Below are 15810 nucleotides of genomic sequence, written 5' to 3' on the forward strand. Positions count from 1 at the left end.
GTGGCTTAAACAACAATGCATTATCATCTCTCATGACTCCTTGGGGTTCTTGTCTCTTGTGTGTGTGCAGCCATCTAAAGTCCCCACTGCTCTGCACGTCCAAGATGTCTTCTCTACTCCCAGGTCTGGTGCCTTGGTTTTCCCCTTGTGGCTCCCTCTCTCGGTAGAGTAGCTTGGACTGTTTCATATGGTGGCTCAGGGTACCAAGAGGCAGGAAGCAGGGCCCGCCAGTCCTCTTAAAGGCTAGGTTCAAAGTGGCTACAGCACATGGTGGGTACGTGTTCTGTTGGCCAGACAAGATGCCAAAGGGTAAAGGAACAGACTTCACCTCTCAAGCGGGGTATTGGTGTGTGTGTGCACAGGGAAGAGGAATTGAAGTCACGCGTACTTCTCATTTCCCCTGCTTCACCTTGTTCTCCTCAAACTAGATCTTCCTTCTAAGTTCTCAATTTTCATTTACTAACAATTTAATTGATTATTTTCTCTCAGGAATACTCCTTTAAGTTTCCTGTATCTATCAGATCTCTACCCATTTTTGTTTGTTTTCTATAAAGTTCTAGCATTCATGCCTCCTCAATTCCACCACTGTTTTTTTTTTTTTTTTTTTTTTTTTTTTTTAAGCCTCTATAACCTCATGCACTGTTGCAGAGGGTTTCTTGTGCTGGTTGGTGTGAAATTAGGAAGATACCAAGACCATGTTCATTTCTGACACCAACTGTAAGTTTTTGAGTTCTAAGGCCACCCTCAGGTTTAATAACTTGCTAGAAAGACTCCTAGCACTCTGAAAGCTTTTATATTCACAGTTCCAGTTTATAAGAGCAAAAGAATACAGATTCAAATCAAGCAAGGGAAGACTGGGGAACACAGATCAGGGTCTAGAAGAGCTCCAAGCTTCCAGTTGTTCTTTCCCAGTGTAGTTGTGTGGATGATGCCACTTCTTCCAGCAACAGTGTGTGACAACATACATGGGTAGTGCCAACCAGGGAAGCACACCCAAGCCTTGGTGTGCAGAGTTTTTTTTAAAATACTTTGTACTTTATCGACTGTATTAAATATATTACCTACATCCCCATTAGCTTTGATTGCAGTGACGAGTAGCTTTTATTTATCTATTTTTGTTTTTATTTTTATTTTTTACTTTTAATTTAGGTTGAGGGGTACATGTGCAAGTTTGTTATGTAGGTAAATTGTATCATGGAGGTTTGGTGTACAGAGTAGTTCACCATCCAGGTAACAAGCATAGCACTCAAAAGGTAGTTTTTCCATCCTTGCTCTTCTCCCTCCCTCTACCCTCAAGTAGGCCTCAGTGTCTGTTCCCTTCTTTGTGTCCATGTGTACTCAGTGTTTAGCTCCCACTCATAAGTGAGAATATACAGAGTTATGTGACTGAGACTCAGTCACACAGGTGTGTTTGGTCACAGAGATATTGTTGATTGCTCCTGATATTGTGTAGCCACAGGCACCCTACCATATATAAATCACATTGTTTGCATAGACTCTGAGAGGTGGCCTAAAGCCCCAAAGAGAACAAAGGCACTCTTTTCCTGCATGATATCCCAAGGGCTTAGAGATTACTGCCTGAGTGCTAAGAGTGAAGACCAGACCTCTCTTTGGGCAAGGTTAATTCCTTACTGCTGAGGTCCTTCATCTACTTACCTGTCCAGTCCATTTAATATCCTTGCCAGGTAAATTTCTCTAATGAATAGTCTTAGTCATTGTCACTTTCCTGCTCAACAACCTATGATATCTTCTTAATGCATTTTTGCCCCTATGTTCCATATTTTTCAGGTGGCTTTTATTATAAATATTTTCTTTTTTGGCCCCATAAACTAACAAAATGTCAAAGTGGTCCCAGGTTACTTAATCACCCTGTGTTTTCCTACCTGGCCTTTCCCCTTGCTATCTATCTGCTGTGTCCTTGCCCATTCAAACTCCAACCCATCCTTGTGGTATCGTGTGTATGATAGTGCCCTCACTGTCAAAAAAGCTTAATTGCTTAAAATAGATTTATTTGATTCCTTTTTGGATCCCTTTCTTTGTACATCTCTGTGGCACTTGCTACAGTTGGCTTTGCGTTACAGTTATTTTTGTACCTGCCTTATGCTCTTTCTAAGACAGTAAGTGCCTCCAGAGTAAAGATCATACCTTATTCCTCTTCATATTTCCTGTAAAAGCCAAGATCATGCCTGAATCTGGAAGGGATGGAATATGGGGAGAAGGGAGAATCTAAATCCTACCTTCTGGGGGAAGACCCAATACATGTTTACTGTCACAAGTACAGACTCCTTAAAATGGTGGCTTCTCTGTTATATTAAAGCCAAATGAATAGTTTCTGTAATAAGCCCTCTTAAGTTCCATATGGGCTGAGGTGGTTAGGGGAAATTCTTTTGAGGAGTTTTAAATAACTGAATTCACTTGAGCACGTAAACACTAGCATTGCGTTCTTTGGTCAGTATGCAGCATTTGACACTACATATAGATCAGGGATTTTGTAGAATCTAACCTGAAGGATCTGACTGGGTTCCACTGGTCCCATGTGAAAAATAACTTGATAGGATTCACTTAACTTCAGATCTATGCTCTCTCCTCTCTCTCATTTTAAAAGCCCGTTTTCTCCCCTGCCAGGATTCCAGTATGCATTTTACTAAGATAGCTCTTTTAATATATTCATTCATATAATGATTCAGCATGTATTTAATGAGCATGTATTTATCAGATGCTATGTCAGGTACAAGAGATACAGTGGTAAACAAGACAGCAGTAGCTCTTGTCCTCAGTTTCTCTCTTAGAAGTGACTTTAAAGCCCCAGGCAGCCGGGCACGGTGGCTCACTCTTGTAATCCCAGCACTTTGGGAGGCTGAGGCAGGTGAATCATGAGGTCAGGAGCTTGAGACCAGCCTGACCAACATGATGAATCCCCATCTCTACTAAAAATACAAAAACTAGCTGGGTGTGGTGGCATGCCTGTAATCTCAGATACTCAGGAGGCTGAGGCAGGAGAATCACTTGTACCTGGGAAGCGGAGGTTGCAGTGAGCCGAGATCATGCCGCTGCACTCCAGCCTGGGCAACAGAGCAAGGCTTCATCTCAAAAAAAAAAAAAAAAAAAAAAAAAAAATAAAGCCTCAGGCCTATTTTTTGTAGGTTTAGTTAACTTACCTACAAACTTATTGGCTTTCCAAACCAACTTTCTGGCTTTCCAAACATGTCTGTGAAATTGGGGAGCTAAATTGATAACATCTGCAACAGCTAATATTTATTAAGCATTTACCCATTCTACATCCATCACCTCATTTCATCCTAACAACCATTTAGGTAGCAGCATAATCATTATTCCATCATAAATGAGGAAACTGAGGCAATATTTCAGGTTTGCGTGTTCTAGAACTTGCACTCTTCACCACTGTGTGATTAATAGCAGATTGAGTAAGCCTCAGCACCATTTTGCTCGAATTGACTTTGATCTTGCATTGTTATTCCAGGCCAGGGTTCAAACATCTCCCATCTGACTTAAAATTTACGATTTGAGTTGCCACTATATTATCAGCTGAGTAATTGGATCAGACCTGCTCCTGGATCCATAGTGGTAGTATTTGTCTTTGTTCTTTACAGAGCCTCATTATATTGCTTGAATATCATCTTGAAAAAAACATAGATGATGTTAGAAATATTTTTTAACTAGATAAAAATTGCTAACAATAAATGTGCTACTTGGAATTTGCTAGTAGTTCATTCTAACTGTATTAGTTGGTCTGAGTTCAACAAGTGGATGATGACTTTTCTCAACAAATTGGTTGATATTATGCTCCTCAAACCTGCCATGAATTACATGACCCCAGGAGAGTGTGGAATGTTGATGTGATAGTGACAAATTGTTTCACTGCTCTCTAATGCAAAAATATTGTAAATGAGAATCATCTCAGTTCATTTATTCAAGTGTGTTTAAAATGATATATTTGGAGATCTGTACTTTCTGAGCTCTGTAGTAGACATTTCTTTAAGGAAATTAAAAATAAAATGTCAAATTCAGGACAAAACAATCTAGAATCTTAGTTATGTAAATGAGTGAGATAAATAGTACTGTTCTAGCACCTCTCTCTCTCAAAGGTCCTTTTTAGAATGCTGCATTCCAGTAGGCACTTCTCTTCAACATCTTGGCAGGTGCATTTGTAGGTATAAGCGAACACATTGCATTGCATTGCATTGTGTTGCCTTGCATCATTTGCAGAGGAGAAATATTTGACCAAATTGCTTTTCTCTAATTTAACCAGTGTTATTTCAGTAAAGCAGATTGCAGGCAGGTCACAGAACAGCTAGGAGCAGGGCTCTGAAGACAGACTTGGGTTTGAATGCTGTCTTTGCCATGTATATAAGCTGTGTAACTTTGGGCAATTTAGTCAATCTCTCTAAGTCTCAGATTCTTCATCTATAAAATGATAACAATACTAATTCCTACCTCATGTTGTTTAAATGATCAAATATGGCTTATGCTGTGCATACATTAAATGCCCAGTAACTCCAAAAGGCTGTTTTACTTGTTATTAGAGAAGGTATCCATTTTCTTTTTATTCATTAAAAAAATCACTACTTTAAAAGAACAAGTGGTCTTGGTAATTAGCGTTATTGCTAAATACAAAAAAGCCACTTCAAGGAAGAACAAAAAGCAATAACACAACTAATGGTTTCTTAAGTGGGCTGTCAAGATGTCACACTTTGATTCTAGTGGTCAATATAAAAACATTTAAATTCATGCCTAATCCTTGGTATCAAATGAGCCTCTGGAAACTACAAGTTATTGAAACTGTCTGGACTCTGGAGTCACTCAACCTGGGTTCAGATATAGGCTCTGTTACTTATTTACTGTGTAACTTTGGGTAAGTTACTTATTCTCTTTGTGCCTCAGTTTCCTTTTATGTAAAATGGAGGTAATAAAAGTACCTGCCTCATAGGGTTGTTAGGTGAGGATTAGATAAGATAATGTTTGTAAACTCTTTAGAACAGTACCTGGCAGATACAAGGATTAACTGCAATTATTTTAGATGGATGGTCCTAATATAACTAAACTTGATTTTCACACAAATATAATCAACACCTTTGATGGAGATGCATTTTGAATCATGGATAGAATAATTCTTCATTATCATACACATTGATTAGCTGGAAATGTAAAATAAGAAATATGTCAGATATGGAAAGTCGCCAGTGCAAGATCTCCTTGGAAACAGGGTCATTATTTAAAATAAATCATTTATAAGTTGGTATATAGTTATTATAAATAATGTTCAATCTTTTTAATTTAGCATTTGTAGTAATATTATAATTCTCATTCCTGGCTTTATAAATGCAGGCATGATTTGGCCCATATATCCTGGCTTGTTACCAGAAGAGAATTCAGTCAAGGAAGAAACAAGAACTGTGTAAGACAGTCTTAAATTAATTACTGTGGACTTCAGAATAGTCTTATTGGAGAGCAATTGCTGAGAAATGAACCATGATTGCTTCTGTAGCTCTAGTAGAAATAGTAAATGTTTGGTAACTAATTGTTCTGGAGACTGTAGGCATCAGTTTCAGCAAACAGGAAGAACTTGACATTTGACAACAGAAGTCCTGGGTTCAGGTTCCGTTGCTTCCATTACTGACTGTGTAACTCCAGGCAATTCACTCATTTCTTTGCTCATCAGTTTCATCTTTTATCAAATAAAAATAATAACATCTCCCTGAGGCTCTACAGGATTGTGAGCCAAAGAAGATAAAATGTGAGAGCCCTAGGCACATGATTGTGCTTTCCATTTTTACTAATGTCAAGACAGGAGTCAAGAACCAAGCATTTTTGTTTTTCTGTGGAACCTGAATATATGGCCTGGCCTATGAAAAGAGCAAAGCAAAAGAGATATTTTCTATTTAAATTGTATTCCACTAAATTTAATTATAATTAGTTTAATTCTGTTTATTCAGATTCTACTTAAGCACATCACTTTACCTCATAGCATATGATTTTGACCTGCTTGGCAGAATGAGATCTGGGAAGAGGAACTTAGATTGGAGGCAGTGTTAGGGAGGAACAGGGTCTTGGTGTGCAGCTGGTTATCAGAAAAGGTGGGTGTGGGTGTGTTTTTCAAGACTTGGTTATCAGATGAGGTCTTAGCAAGATAGACTCAAGACTCTTTGGGAGTGGGCCTGGGCATGGGGAAGGAAAAGAGGGTAGGATCTATATGTTTTGGTGGTACAGAGAGGTTTGGGAGGGGCAGGATCTGAGGTTCCTGTTAGGGAGATGGGAGAAAGCCTGGGGGTGAAGGAGCTCTTCCAGAAGAGGGCAAAACTAACCTAAAGAAAGAGGATGACCTGGGTAATTTTCTTCTAGGAACCACTATAGGGTCAACTTTGATTATGAAGCTTTCTAATACTGGACATTTTTTTTTCTTATTTCTAGTTTTAATTTCCTGTCAATTTTTCAACAGTTGCTAAAGTTAAATTGTCCTAGAGTGGCACAGAAAGACATGTATTTATTTAGGGTCAGGTGAATAGGAGCCAAACTTGCCTTTCCATAATGTGGTGAGCTGTAGAGGAGAAACATTTGGATCAGAGTTTGGCTGGTGGTCATGAAAAGGAAAGCGGATGGGCCAGATCTTATTTATACTTGGCATTTGCTCTGACAGACACCTTCAACCTTAATGGGTATATGAGAAAGAAGGAGAAGGCCAGGGGATGCCACAGAAACATTTCACTCTGGTTTTCTCCTTCTACCTTGCTGTTTACCACCATGTCCTTCTTACCTGCTAACTCAACCCTTTTCCTCCAAGAGTTTCTGTTTTGCTTCAAAGTCCTACTCTTTTCTGCTTCAGTGTTTGTACCTCCAGTGGCCAAAGCTATGAGAGTTTTTTATTCTCTCTGCTTAGAGGATGACTAAGGAGAAGTCCCACCTGTGTCTCTGGTGTCTCCTACTAATTTGCTTTCCCATAGAAATACTGATGAATATTAAAATGTTTCTACAGATAATAATGAGTGACCTACATTTCTTTAGGTAAGCTAATAAACTAGCCATCCTTTATTGCTTTACTTTTGTAAGAAGATGTTTTATAAGGTCTAAACAACAATTCTTTTTGGCTATATATAAATTTTGGACAAAGCATATAACTGGGTTGGAGACTGACTACATTATAGGATGGTGGCATGGTTGCAATGGAAAATAGACACTGGAGCCAGATAACCTGGGTGTGCATTCAGGCCCCACCATTGTACTGGCTGCATGACTTTGGGCAACTCATATTACTGCTTTAAAAATCAGTTTCCTCTGTGAGAAGGAGATAAAAAAAATTAATATCATAAAATAAAGAACTGAAGGATGCTTCCACAATGTTATAAAGACTACCTGTCTTAAGCCCATAGTCAACATCAAACTCAATTATGAGCCTCTAGAAGCCTTGCTCTTTTAATCAGTTAAAAGACTAGAATATCTGTGCTTACTATTACTTTTAAACATTGTTTTGGAAATTCTGGCCTATGTAATAAGATGTGCAAAAAAGAAAATGAGAGAGAGAATTTCAGGAAAAGAGCATCTGAAGAATAACTGTAATGAAAAGTGAGTTGGGCCTGTGTAAAGAACAAACAGGTAGAAATAGCCAAGAACATTTTTTGAAAAAGAAGTTCAAAGTATCTTTTCTGAACAAATGTTGTGTGCTCTATAAAGTTTATGCTGTGAGCACAAGAATTGACAGATGGATCAGAGGAAGAGAAATGAACAGCCCTGAATCTAGTGTCTGGTTGGCTTAATCAAGCACTTATGCTGTGCTAGGCACTGAAGGGATTTCTGTACATTATCTGGTTTAATCCTTACAACAAGGCTACAAGATAGATATTGACAAGCTAGACTTGCCCAGGTGTCAAAAACTGACATCAGAGCTCAGTTGTGCCTCAAAGCAGATTTTGCACTGATGAACCAGGAAGGAATAAATGATTTCACCAGTGGTGCTGGGGAAAGTCTGTGAGAGGTGGCAGTCAAAAATTGTAGTAAGTACTCATCTCACGTTATACCTATGATAAAGTCCACATGGGTTAAAAAAAAGCCAAGGGTAAAAGATAGTGATAGGGACTGGGAGGACAAGCATAAGTAGCTATTTAATTGATATTGGATTGAGGAAGAACTTTCTAAGCATAGAAGCCCAGAGCAGACATCCCAAAGTAAACGATTGATATGTTTCATTACATAAAATTTAAACTTCTGTGCATCAAAACCATTATAAACCAAACCTAAATGCAAATAACCGACTGGGAAAGCAAATGAAAATATTTATATAATTATGATACACAAATGATTAATATCCTTATTTCTAAAGAGCTCTTATAAATCAATAGAAAACCACAAACATCCTAAGTAAAGACAGTCAAAGGCATAAAGGGGAAGAACTGCAATAGATTGTAAAAATTGCTTCCTTGTAATAACAAGAAAAAATAACTCGAATAAAAAGTACATACCATTTCACTATGAAATAAAAAAGCATTTTATGAAAATGCTAAGATATATTTGTGAATGTTTAGAGAAATGGGCACTTTCCTACACTGCGAATTGTTCTTTTGATGAGCAATCTATAGATTTTGCCTTTTTGGTGGGCACATGATAGGCAAGTGCCATGAAAAAAGTTTGTTCCTTTTCTTCAACAATACCATTTTGGTGAATTTCTCTTAAGGAAATCAGCAGATGTAAAGTCAAGATTTTTGTGCAAGGAGATTATTACAATGTTAGATGTGCTAGACACAAAAGTATATCATAAATACTAGGAAGTATTTGAAAAAATCTTGCCATGGAAATAGGTAGATTAGGATGCAACTATCAAGACCACATTTTGAGACTATAATATGGAGAAATGATATGATTTTAAGGGGAAAAGGCAAGATATACTGTATATATGAAATAATTTCAATCTTGTTTAAAACACTGTATATGTGAGACTGTGTGTATTGAAAGAGAACAACACAAAATATTAACTTTCCTCTAATGGTAGGACTATGATTGATTTTCATTTTTTGTGCTTGGCACATTTTCTGTAATGAATGTGCATTGCTTTTATGATTATACAAAGCTATTACATTTACTGTTTTAGAAGCTGTGAAGATTAAATAAGAAAATGTAGCTGAGATACCAGGAATAAAGTTAAGGTTTTAGAAATGTTAATTTCTTTCTATTTTTTTCTTTATTGGAAGCTCAAATAGAAACATGAAATTGCAGATTTAATTCTGTATGAGTTGATAGTGGGCTTTTTACAGCTGACAAGATGAAATAATTTTTTTGGTGTCAATTTGAATAGCCTTTGATGGAGTCAAATGAAATGTACACAAGTGTAGTTAGAGTTAACTACAAAGTAGAATGTTGCTTTCTTTACATTCTATGTATTTAAACTTCAGTACCAGTTGGAATAATTTGCATATTGCACATATTACTATATTCTGATAGGAAATGAGCTAAAGGTATTTCTTCCCTGATGGAATAAAGTTAGCATTTTGTAAAAACAGAAAGTCAGCCTTAATCTTCATCTTGGAGTTCCTGTAGTCAGAGTAGATCCTTGGTTTTCTATTTTGAGGTTGTAATAATATTATAGGAACCATGTCATCTCTTGCATAATCAGACTTTTGGCTCTACAAGCCTTGCTATTCTGACCCTTGGTAAACAGTATTTACAGTAATGAAGTTTGGGAGAAAATGGATTTCTCATAATAGCTGTGCAAGAAAGTTATATGGGAAAATGTTTTCTGATGCCAGCATTTTCATGTGGAGGAAAAAAATTTTAAATTATCTTTATTACTGTTACAGTTGCATCCCATTGGCATATTCATTTCAAGTTCAAGATCATACTTTTTTAATGTATCTGGCACAATTTCATTTTTAAAAATTCTCTTTAAACCATTGATGCTATTGATTTGGTGTCCCTGCTTTTCTTTATTTTGTAGTTATCTAAGCATTTCCTGCAGATGTCTTTTTTTAAACTAGAATTCATCTTATTTCCTCTGTTTTACTTTGTGTTCTCCCCTTTTAAGGAACTTACTATGTTTATAAGTCAATTAATAATGTGCGTGTGTAAATCACTGTCATGGTAAATATATGGAATTCTTTCATGTTTGCTAAATGTTTGTTTCTTTACTTTTTTAGGGTGACTTTGGATCAGATTATTCACGAAGCTCTAGAAAGGTAATGAAAATTACCACTAAACTCAACAAATATTTTGTGTGGACAAGTTTCTTCTTATAATTATAAACATTAGAGTTGAATGAATTATTTACAGGAGATGGTCCTTTTAAACCAGTTTATTGTTGTTGTTGCTGTTATTGTTATTTAACTAGAGAACAATTTGAAGGCTTATACTCTTGCTTAGTGGGGCAACCTGGCCACCCGGACATGTGCTCGTGGTAGGATAATTCTATGCTGCTATTAGTTGTGTTTCACATCTGCTTCTCAGCTGTGCATTTGAGGCTTGATTTAATGGCAGGTACAGAGTAACCAAGACCCCCTGGAGACTGATACAGCATCCATTTCTCCACTGATAATGCCATGAAAATTAAATGTTTGATTTAGCTAAACTGAAAAGTCTACATGGGAGTCCAATTATGATCAGATGTTTGCTTCTAGATCTGGAATTAGAAAAAGGAGAGTCACTTCAATTATTTTAGTAGTGAAAGAGCTCTAGCTATGGTAACCTGATATGTCTGTCTACCTTGAAGGATATTCTGCTCAATGGGCTATGCAGGCTACCTTTCCCCTATATAGTGATGTGTAAATGCTTCAACTCTCTCCCTCTCAGCCTCTCATCTTCCTGGAGTCATCACCATTCATCTTTCCATGTGCTCATGCCATCCACTATTCTTTCCAACCAGCAGGGTCAGGTAAGGGTTAGGACAGACTGTATTAGAATGTCAGTTCTCCTTGCTTCATTTTCTTCATATAGAAATAGATGAATAATAGTATCTGCCTCATAAGTTTATTATGAGAATTTATTGAAGCAAAACGTTTAACTTGGTGCCATAATAAGAGCTTAATAAATATCAATATAATTCACATTATTATTATTTTTTTCCTAAGATGACTTCTGCATTCATATGTATATATTTTACTAGGTTGAATTATGTGAAATTGCCATTTTGGTAACTAAAAAATAGTCTAACACCAGCTATTTCATATGATTAAACTAATTATTAATTAACTTATAATTCTATTTTCTATCTATGGTCTTTTAGTTATTTTGTTTCTGTAACATATTCACTACACAATTCTGTGGTACACTTGAATTATCTTTTTTTTTTGACAGAGTCTTGCTCTGTTGCCCAGGCTGGAGTGCAGTGATATGATCGCAGCTCACTGCAACATCTGCCTCCTGGGTTCAAACAATTCTCCTGCCTCAGTCTCCCAAGCAGCTGGAAATAGAGGCACACACCACCATGCCCAGCTAATTTTTGTATTTTTCATAGAGATGGGGTTTCGCCAGGTTGGCCAGGCTGGTCTCGAACTCCTGACCTCAGGTGATCCACCAGCTTCGACCTCCCAAAGTGCTGGGATTACAGGCGTGAGCCATGGTACCCAGTCTGAATTCTCTTCCTAAAATGATTTTTTTTTTTTGGTTTTTGTTCAGTGAAAGCACTGAGTGATGCTGGTTTTTTTCATGAAGGACTCCTAAGAATGATAATGTAGTCTAGTAAGACTTTGACATTGGTTCAGTAGGCTCATCATGATACTAGCTGGGTTCCAGCAGGATGTTGTAATGTTGCTGGTCAATATTAATTGTGTCACCAGTAATAAGCTAAAGTCAGATTTATCTGGGTCAGGCACACAATTTTATCTTAGCCATATGATATGTTCTACCTATCAAAGTATTTTTCCATTTTTATTGTGTTTGCTTTCTCAATAATTTTAAAGAACAAAAGTAAAACTATCTTAATCCTTTAAAGATTAAAAATGGAGCCATATGTTAACTAATTTTATCAGGAGCATAGATCTAGTTAGTGGCTATTCAGAGAGTTAAATAAAGGTCTTCATAATTTCAAAGCTAATATAGGTTTTTATAGGTCTTATTCCAAACTCATTTGATATAATTGGATAAATAAAATCCTCCCAATTTCTCCCATTCCTACTATATTTCCAGGATTCTGTGGTTACTCAAAAGCATTCTCTATGTTTTAGAAATTTATATCTAGTATAGTTAATAATTAATACAATTTTTAAAATGAATGGAACATGAATTTCACCAATACTCTGATGAAGAACAAAAATATAGGCTGTCATATCTCAAGATTGCAATATTTTAGTTTATCTTAAACCTTCTACAAGAATGAAACAACTATTCATATATGGATTTAGGACTTTCTTGTTCTGTTTTACTCACATATTTGTGCACAGTCCAACCTCATTTATAGCCCTCAGCCATTTAAACATCTTCTGAAATGAATGTGTGGTTATGCTACCTTCTGTAGCAATTTTTATATATGGTATAAATGCTGTCTTTACTGAAATTCTGACTCTGTGCCCGTAATGCCAGAAGACACAGAGACTATTGGGAATACCAGGCTGAAATGATTTCTTTAGAGGCTCCAACACCACCAGGAATTCAGTTAGGTGAGTGATCAAAACTGAGTGAGCCAAGGTGGGTGGAGCACGAGGTCAGGAGATCGAGACCATCCTGGCTAACATGGTGAAACCCCATCTCTACTAAAAATACAAAAAATTAGCCAGGCGTGGTGGCGGGCACCTGTAATCCCAGCTACTGGGGAGGCTGAGGCAGGAGAATTGCTTGGACCTGGGAGGCAGAGGTTGCAGTGAGCCGAGATCACGCCACTGCACTCCAGCCTGGGAGACAGAGCGAGACTCCATCTAAAAAAAAATTAAAAACCAAACAAACAACAACAACAACAAAATACCGAGTGAGGCAAAAAGAGGTGAGAGTTGATACCTTTTATCCCCAACTTAAAAGTATCTTCTATTTTACATTTTTGGTATCTTGGGAGCATCTCTTTTGGCCTTTAACCCATCTGGTATATACTCATTTGCCTTGGTGCTTTGGAACCCTGACTGTCCTGTCTGCTCAGTTTGCCTTCTTTCTTTCTTGTCATAGTTTCAAAGAATGTCCATTTCAGATGTGAGAGCTCTGAACTCGACAGAGATAACTCGCTGCTTGGCACCCACTCAGCCCCTGCAGCTCCTGTCACTTAATGGTCCAACCCTCTTTGCCAGCAAAATGTCTGGGTCCTCTGCGGAAAATGCAGAATCCTTCTTCAGAATCTCTGTTATTGGATCTCCTCACTCAGCTAAAATATTAAAATCCTCCTGGGATTAGGTAATGAGACAGTGTACACTTCATAGTGTACAAGTTGAAGAGGTAGTTTGGATGAATTCTGAATTGAATGAGATAAGAGTGTCAATAAAAATAAAAGGAAAACCATTTATTTTGTGTAGTATCTGATTCTTTCCCCATTTCTTCGCCGCACTCCTCCACCGCTTTGATAATGTGTTTCTATAGAATATGACTCCCGTGGCAACATTTAAGAAACCGAGGTCACTTTTTAGATCTTGTATGCCAAACACTTGCCTAGGCAAGCCTTTGATTTAGATGCCTGTAAATGTGACTTGACATCTATAGATAGGTGTGCTGTCAGGGCATTCGATTTACTTAATAGAAAGGATGAAGGAAAGTGTGAGCCTATCTGTAGAATTCTTTTGTCTTTGAACCGTGGAATATGAGTCATCAGGAACAATGCTGCAGCATATCAGGCAAAGTCTGAATCCCAATGACACAATTCTAAGAACTGTGAGAATTGACTCATGCCCAGTGTAAGGGTATGGGTTACAATGAGGCTGACTAAAAATGGGTGGGTGATTTTGGTTGCTTGCAAAAGTTTGTTTTCATTCTACATTCAGAAGAAATCAGAGCTACCACTGTTCCAGCGCGAGGCTGCCCTGAAGGTCTGCATGTGGGGAGACTGCCTTCTGTTAGGTTCAGAAGTGCGAGCGTGCTCTGACTGCATCCTCTGGCATTTATTTATCCTCACGACTGAGCCAGCGGGCGGCCAGGTGTGTCCCTCCTCTGCTGATTCAAGTGGGCCCTTCTTGAAGGTGTGTGCTCTGTAGGAGGAAAAGACTCCTGTTTTCATTTTCGAGTATCGGTCCCTAAACACCTTTCTATGATGTTTGAGGAAGATGTATCTGTGTTGGTTTCTGTTCTAAGGAGACTAGTGTTATTGTAGGCCCTTTAACAAATGTGTTAGGAATGCAAATATTTGCATATGGAAGAATAAAATATTAATACTACTTAGAATAGTTATAAAATTATATAATTTACTCATATAGAAATTATCTTATGAATGATCACTTTAGTTAACTGACATCTAGCTATCACATTACAAGTAACTGACACCAGCTTCGAGCCCACTAGCTTTGAATTCTGGTTTGGCAGACCAAAAGATGCATAGCCACAAGCTGTTTATCTCATGTTGACACAAAGCATACTGTTTAGCATCCTTTAGCCCCTGAGAAAATCTAATTTTTCAATTGCCCCTCTGTTTTCTAGAGCCACTCTAAGTTGTTAAAGATTTCAGAAATGAAGTCTGTTATCACAGTATTTTCTTGCAGACATCTGATTCTTCCTGAAGGTGGAAGAATCATCCATTTTATTTATTTTTTTCCTACACGTTTAATTTGCTTTGCTCAAGTCTGTGGTGAGGATATTATTTGCCCTGGAAAATGACTTAAAAATGTGACAGTGATCTCTACAAGTTTGGGTTGGTTATTAGACTCAAGATTTTGGCAGTTAGTAAAGTTTCATTTAGAAAAATACAATATTTAGAGACCAACCATGAAGATTTTACTCAGGAAGCATTTTTTTTTTTTTTTTTTTTTTTTTTTTCCGCTCTTGTTACCCAGGCTGGAGTGCAGTGGCGCGATCTTGGCTCACTGCAGTCTCCACCTCCCAGGTTCAAGCGATTCTCCCGTCTCAGCCTCCTGAGTAACTGGGATTACAGGTGCCCACCACTACATCCAGCTAATTTTTGGTATTTTTAATAGAGACAGGGTTTCACCATGTTGGCCAGGCTGGTCTTGAACTCCTGACCCCAGGTGATCCGCTCACCTCAACCTCCCAAAGTGCTGGGATTACAGGCAGGAAGCAATCTTTTTACAAAAGGGGCCCTCCTTGCCTTTCTTTGATTACTAATTGATAGAATATTTTTTCATGCTTCGTAAATATTTAATGACTTGTTTTGTGAATTGTCTGTACATGTCTTTGGGTATTATTTTATTAGAGTATTAGTATTTTTCTTGTTAACTTATATGAGCTTTTTATATATTAATACTATTATTCCTTTATCATTTTGGTGCTGAATATTTTTCTAGACTGCCTTTGCCTTCTAATTCTCTTTATATTCTGATTAACCCTTAAAGTTTAATTTAAAAATCTAGTAAACAATTGTTTTCCAACTGTGCTGGAACTGTTAACTGTATAATTGTTTTCTAATATGTAAATCTTTAGAAAATATAGTTAGGCACAATTAAGGATCATATTTTTCTTAGGGGAGTAAATATGGCTAAAAGATAAGCTAAAGTTAGGCTTTAAATTCTAAGGCAAGAGATTATCCAGTATAAATGTGTTTCAGTCTAGCACAGATGTTGTTGGATGCAATTATGGGTTATGATATGGTAAGGTATCCCTGAATGCTTATTTCTTTGATGCAGTGCAGTGGTTTTCAAGCAACCTGCATTCTGTAATATGTCACTGTCATATTATCTCATATTCTGTCATATTATCTCACCGTTTTGTAACTCTCATAGAAGTCCCCTTTTG

At 37.3% G+C, this 15810-nt stretch overlaps 1 protein-coding gene across 3 annotated transcripts in view; it reads left to right on the top strand.

The window, feature by feature from the left end:
- ANK3 (ankyrin 3) overlaps window positions 1–15810 on the top strand; it is a 701719-nt gene that overhangs the window by 100747 nt on the left and 585162 nt on the right. For 2 of the 3 annotated variants that reach the window (XM_054521804.2, XM_054521780.2), the window contains exon 2: window positions 10140–10178. The exons of the other annotated variant lie outside the window; for it this stretch is intronic. In XM_054521804.2, the coding sequence (XP_054377779.1) occupies window positions 10140–10178 (39 nt within the window). The remainder of the gene's footprint in view (window positions 1–10139; window positions 10179–15810) is intronic. 3 annotated transcript variants of the gene reach the window in all.

The sequence above is a fragment of the Pongo abelii genome, chromosome 8 (genome assembly GCF_028885655.2).
Source record: "Pongo abelii isolate AG06213 chromosome 8, NHGRI_mPonAbe1-v2.0_pri, whole genome shotgun sequence".
NCBI classification, from domain to species: domain Eukaryota; kingdom Metazoa; phylum Chordata; class Mammalia; order Primates; family Hominidae; genus Pongo; species Pongo abelii.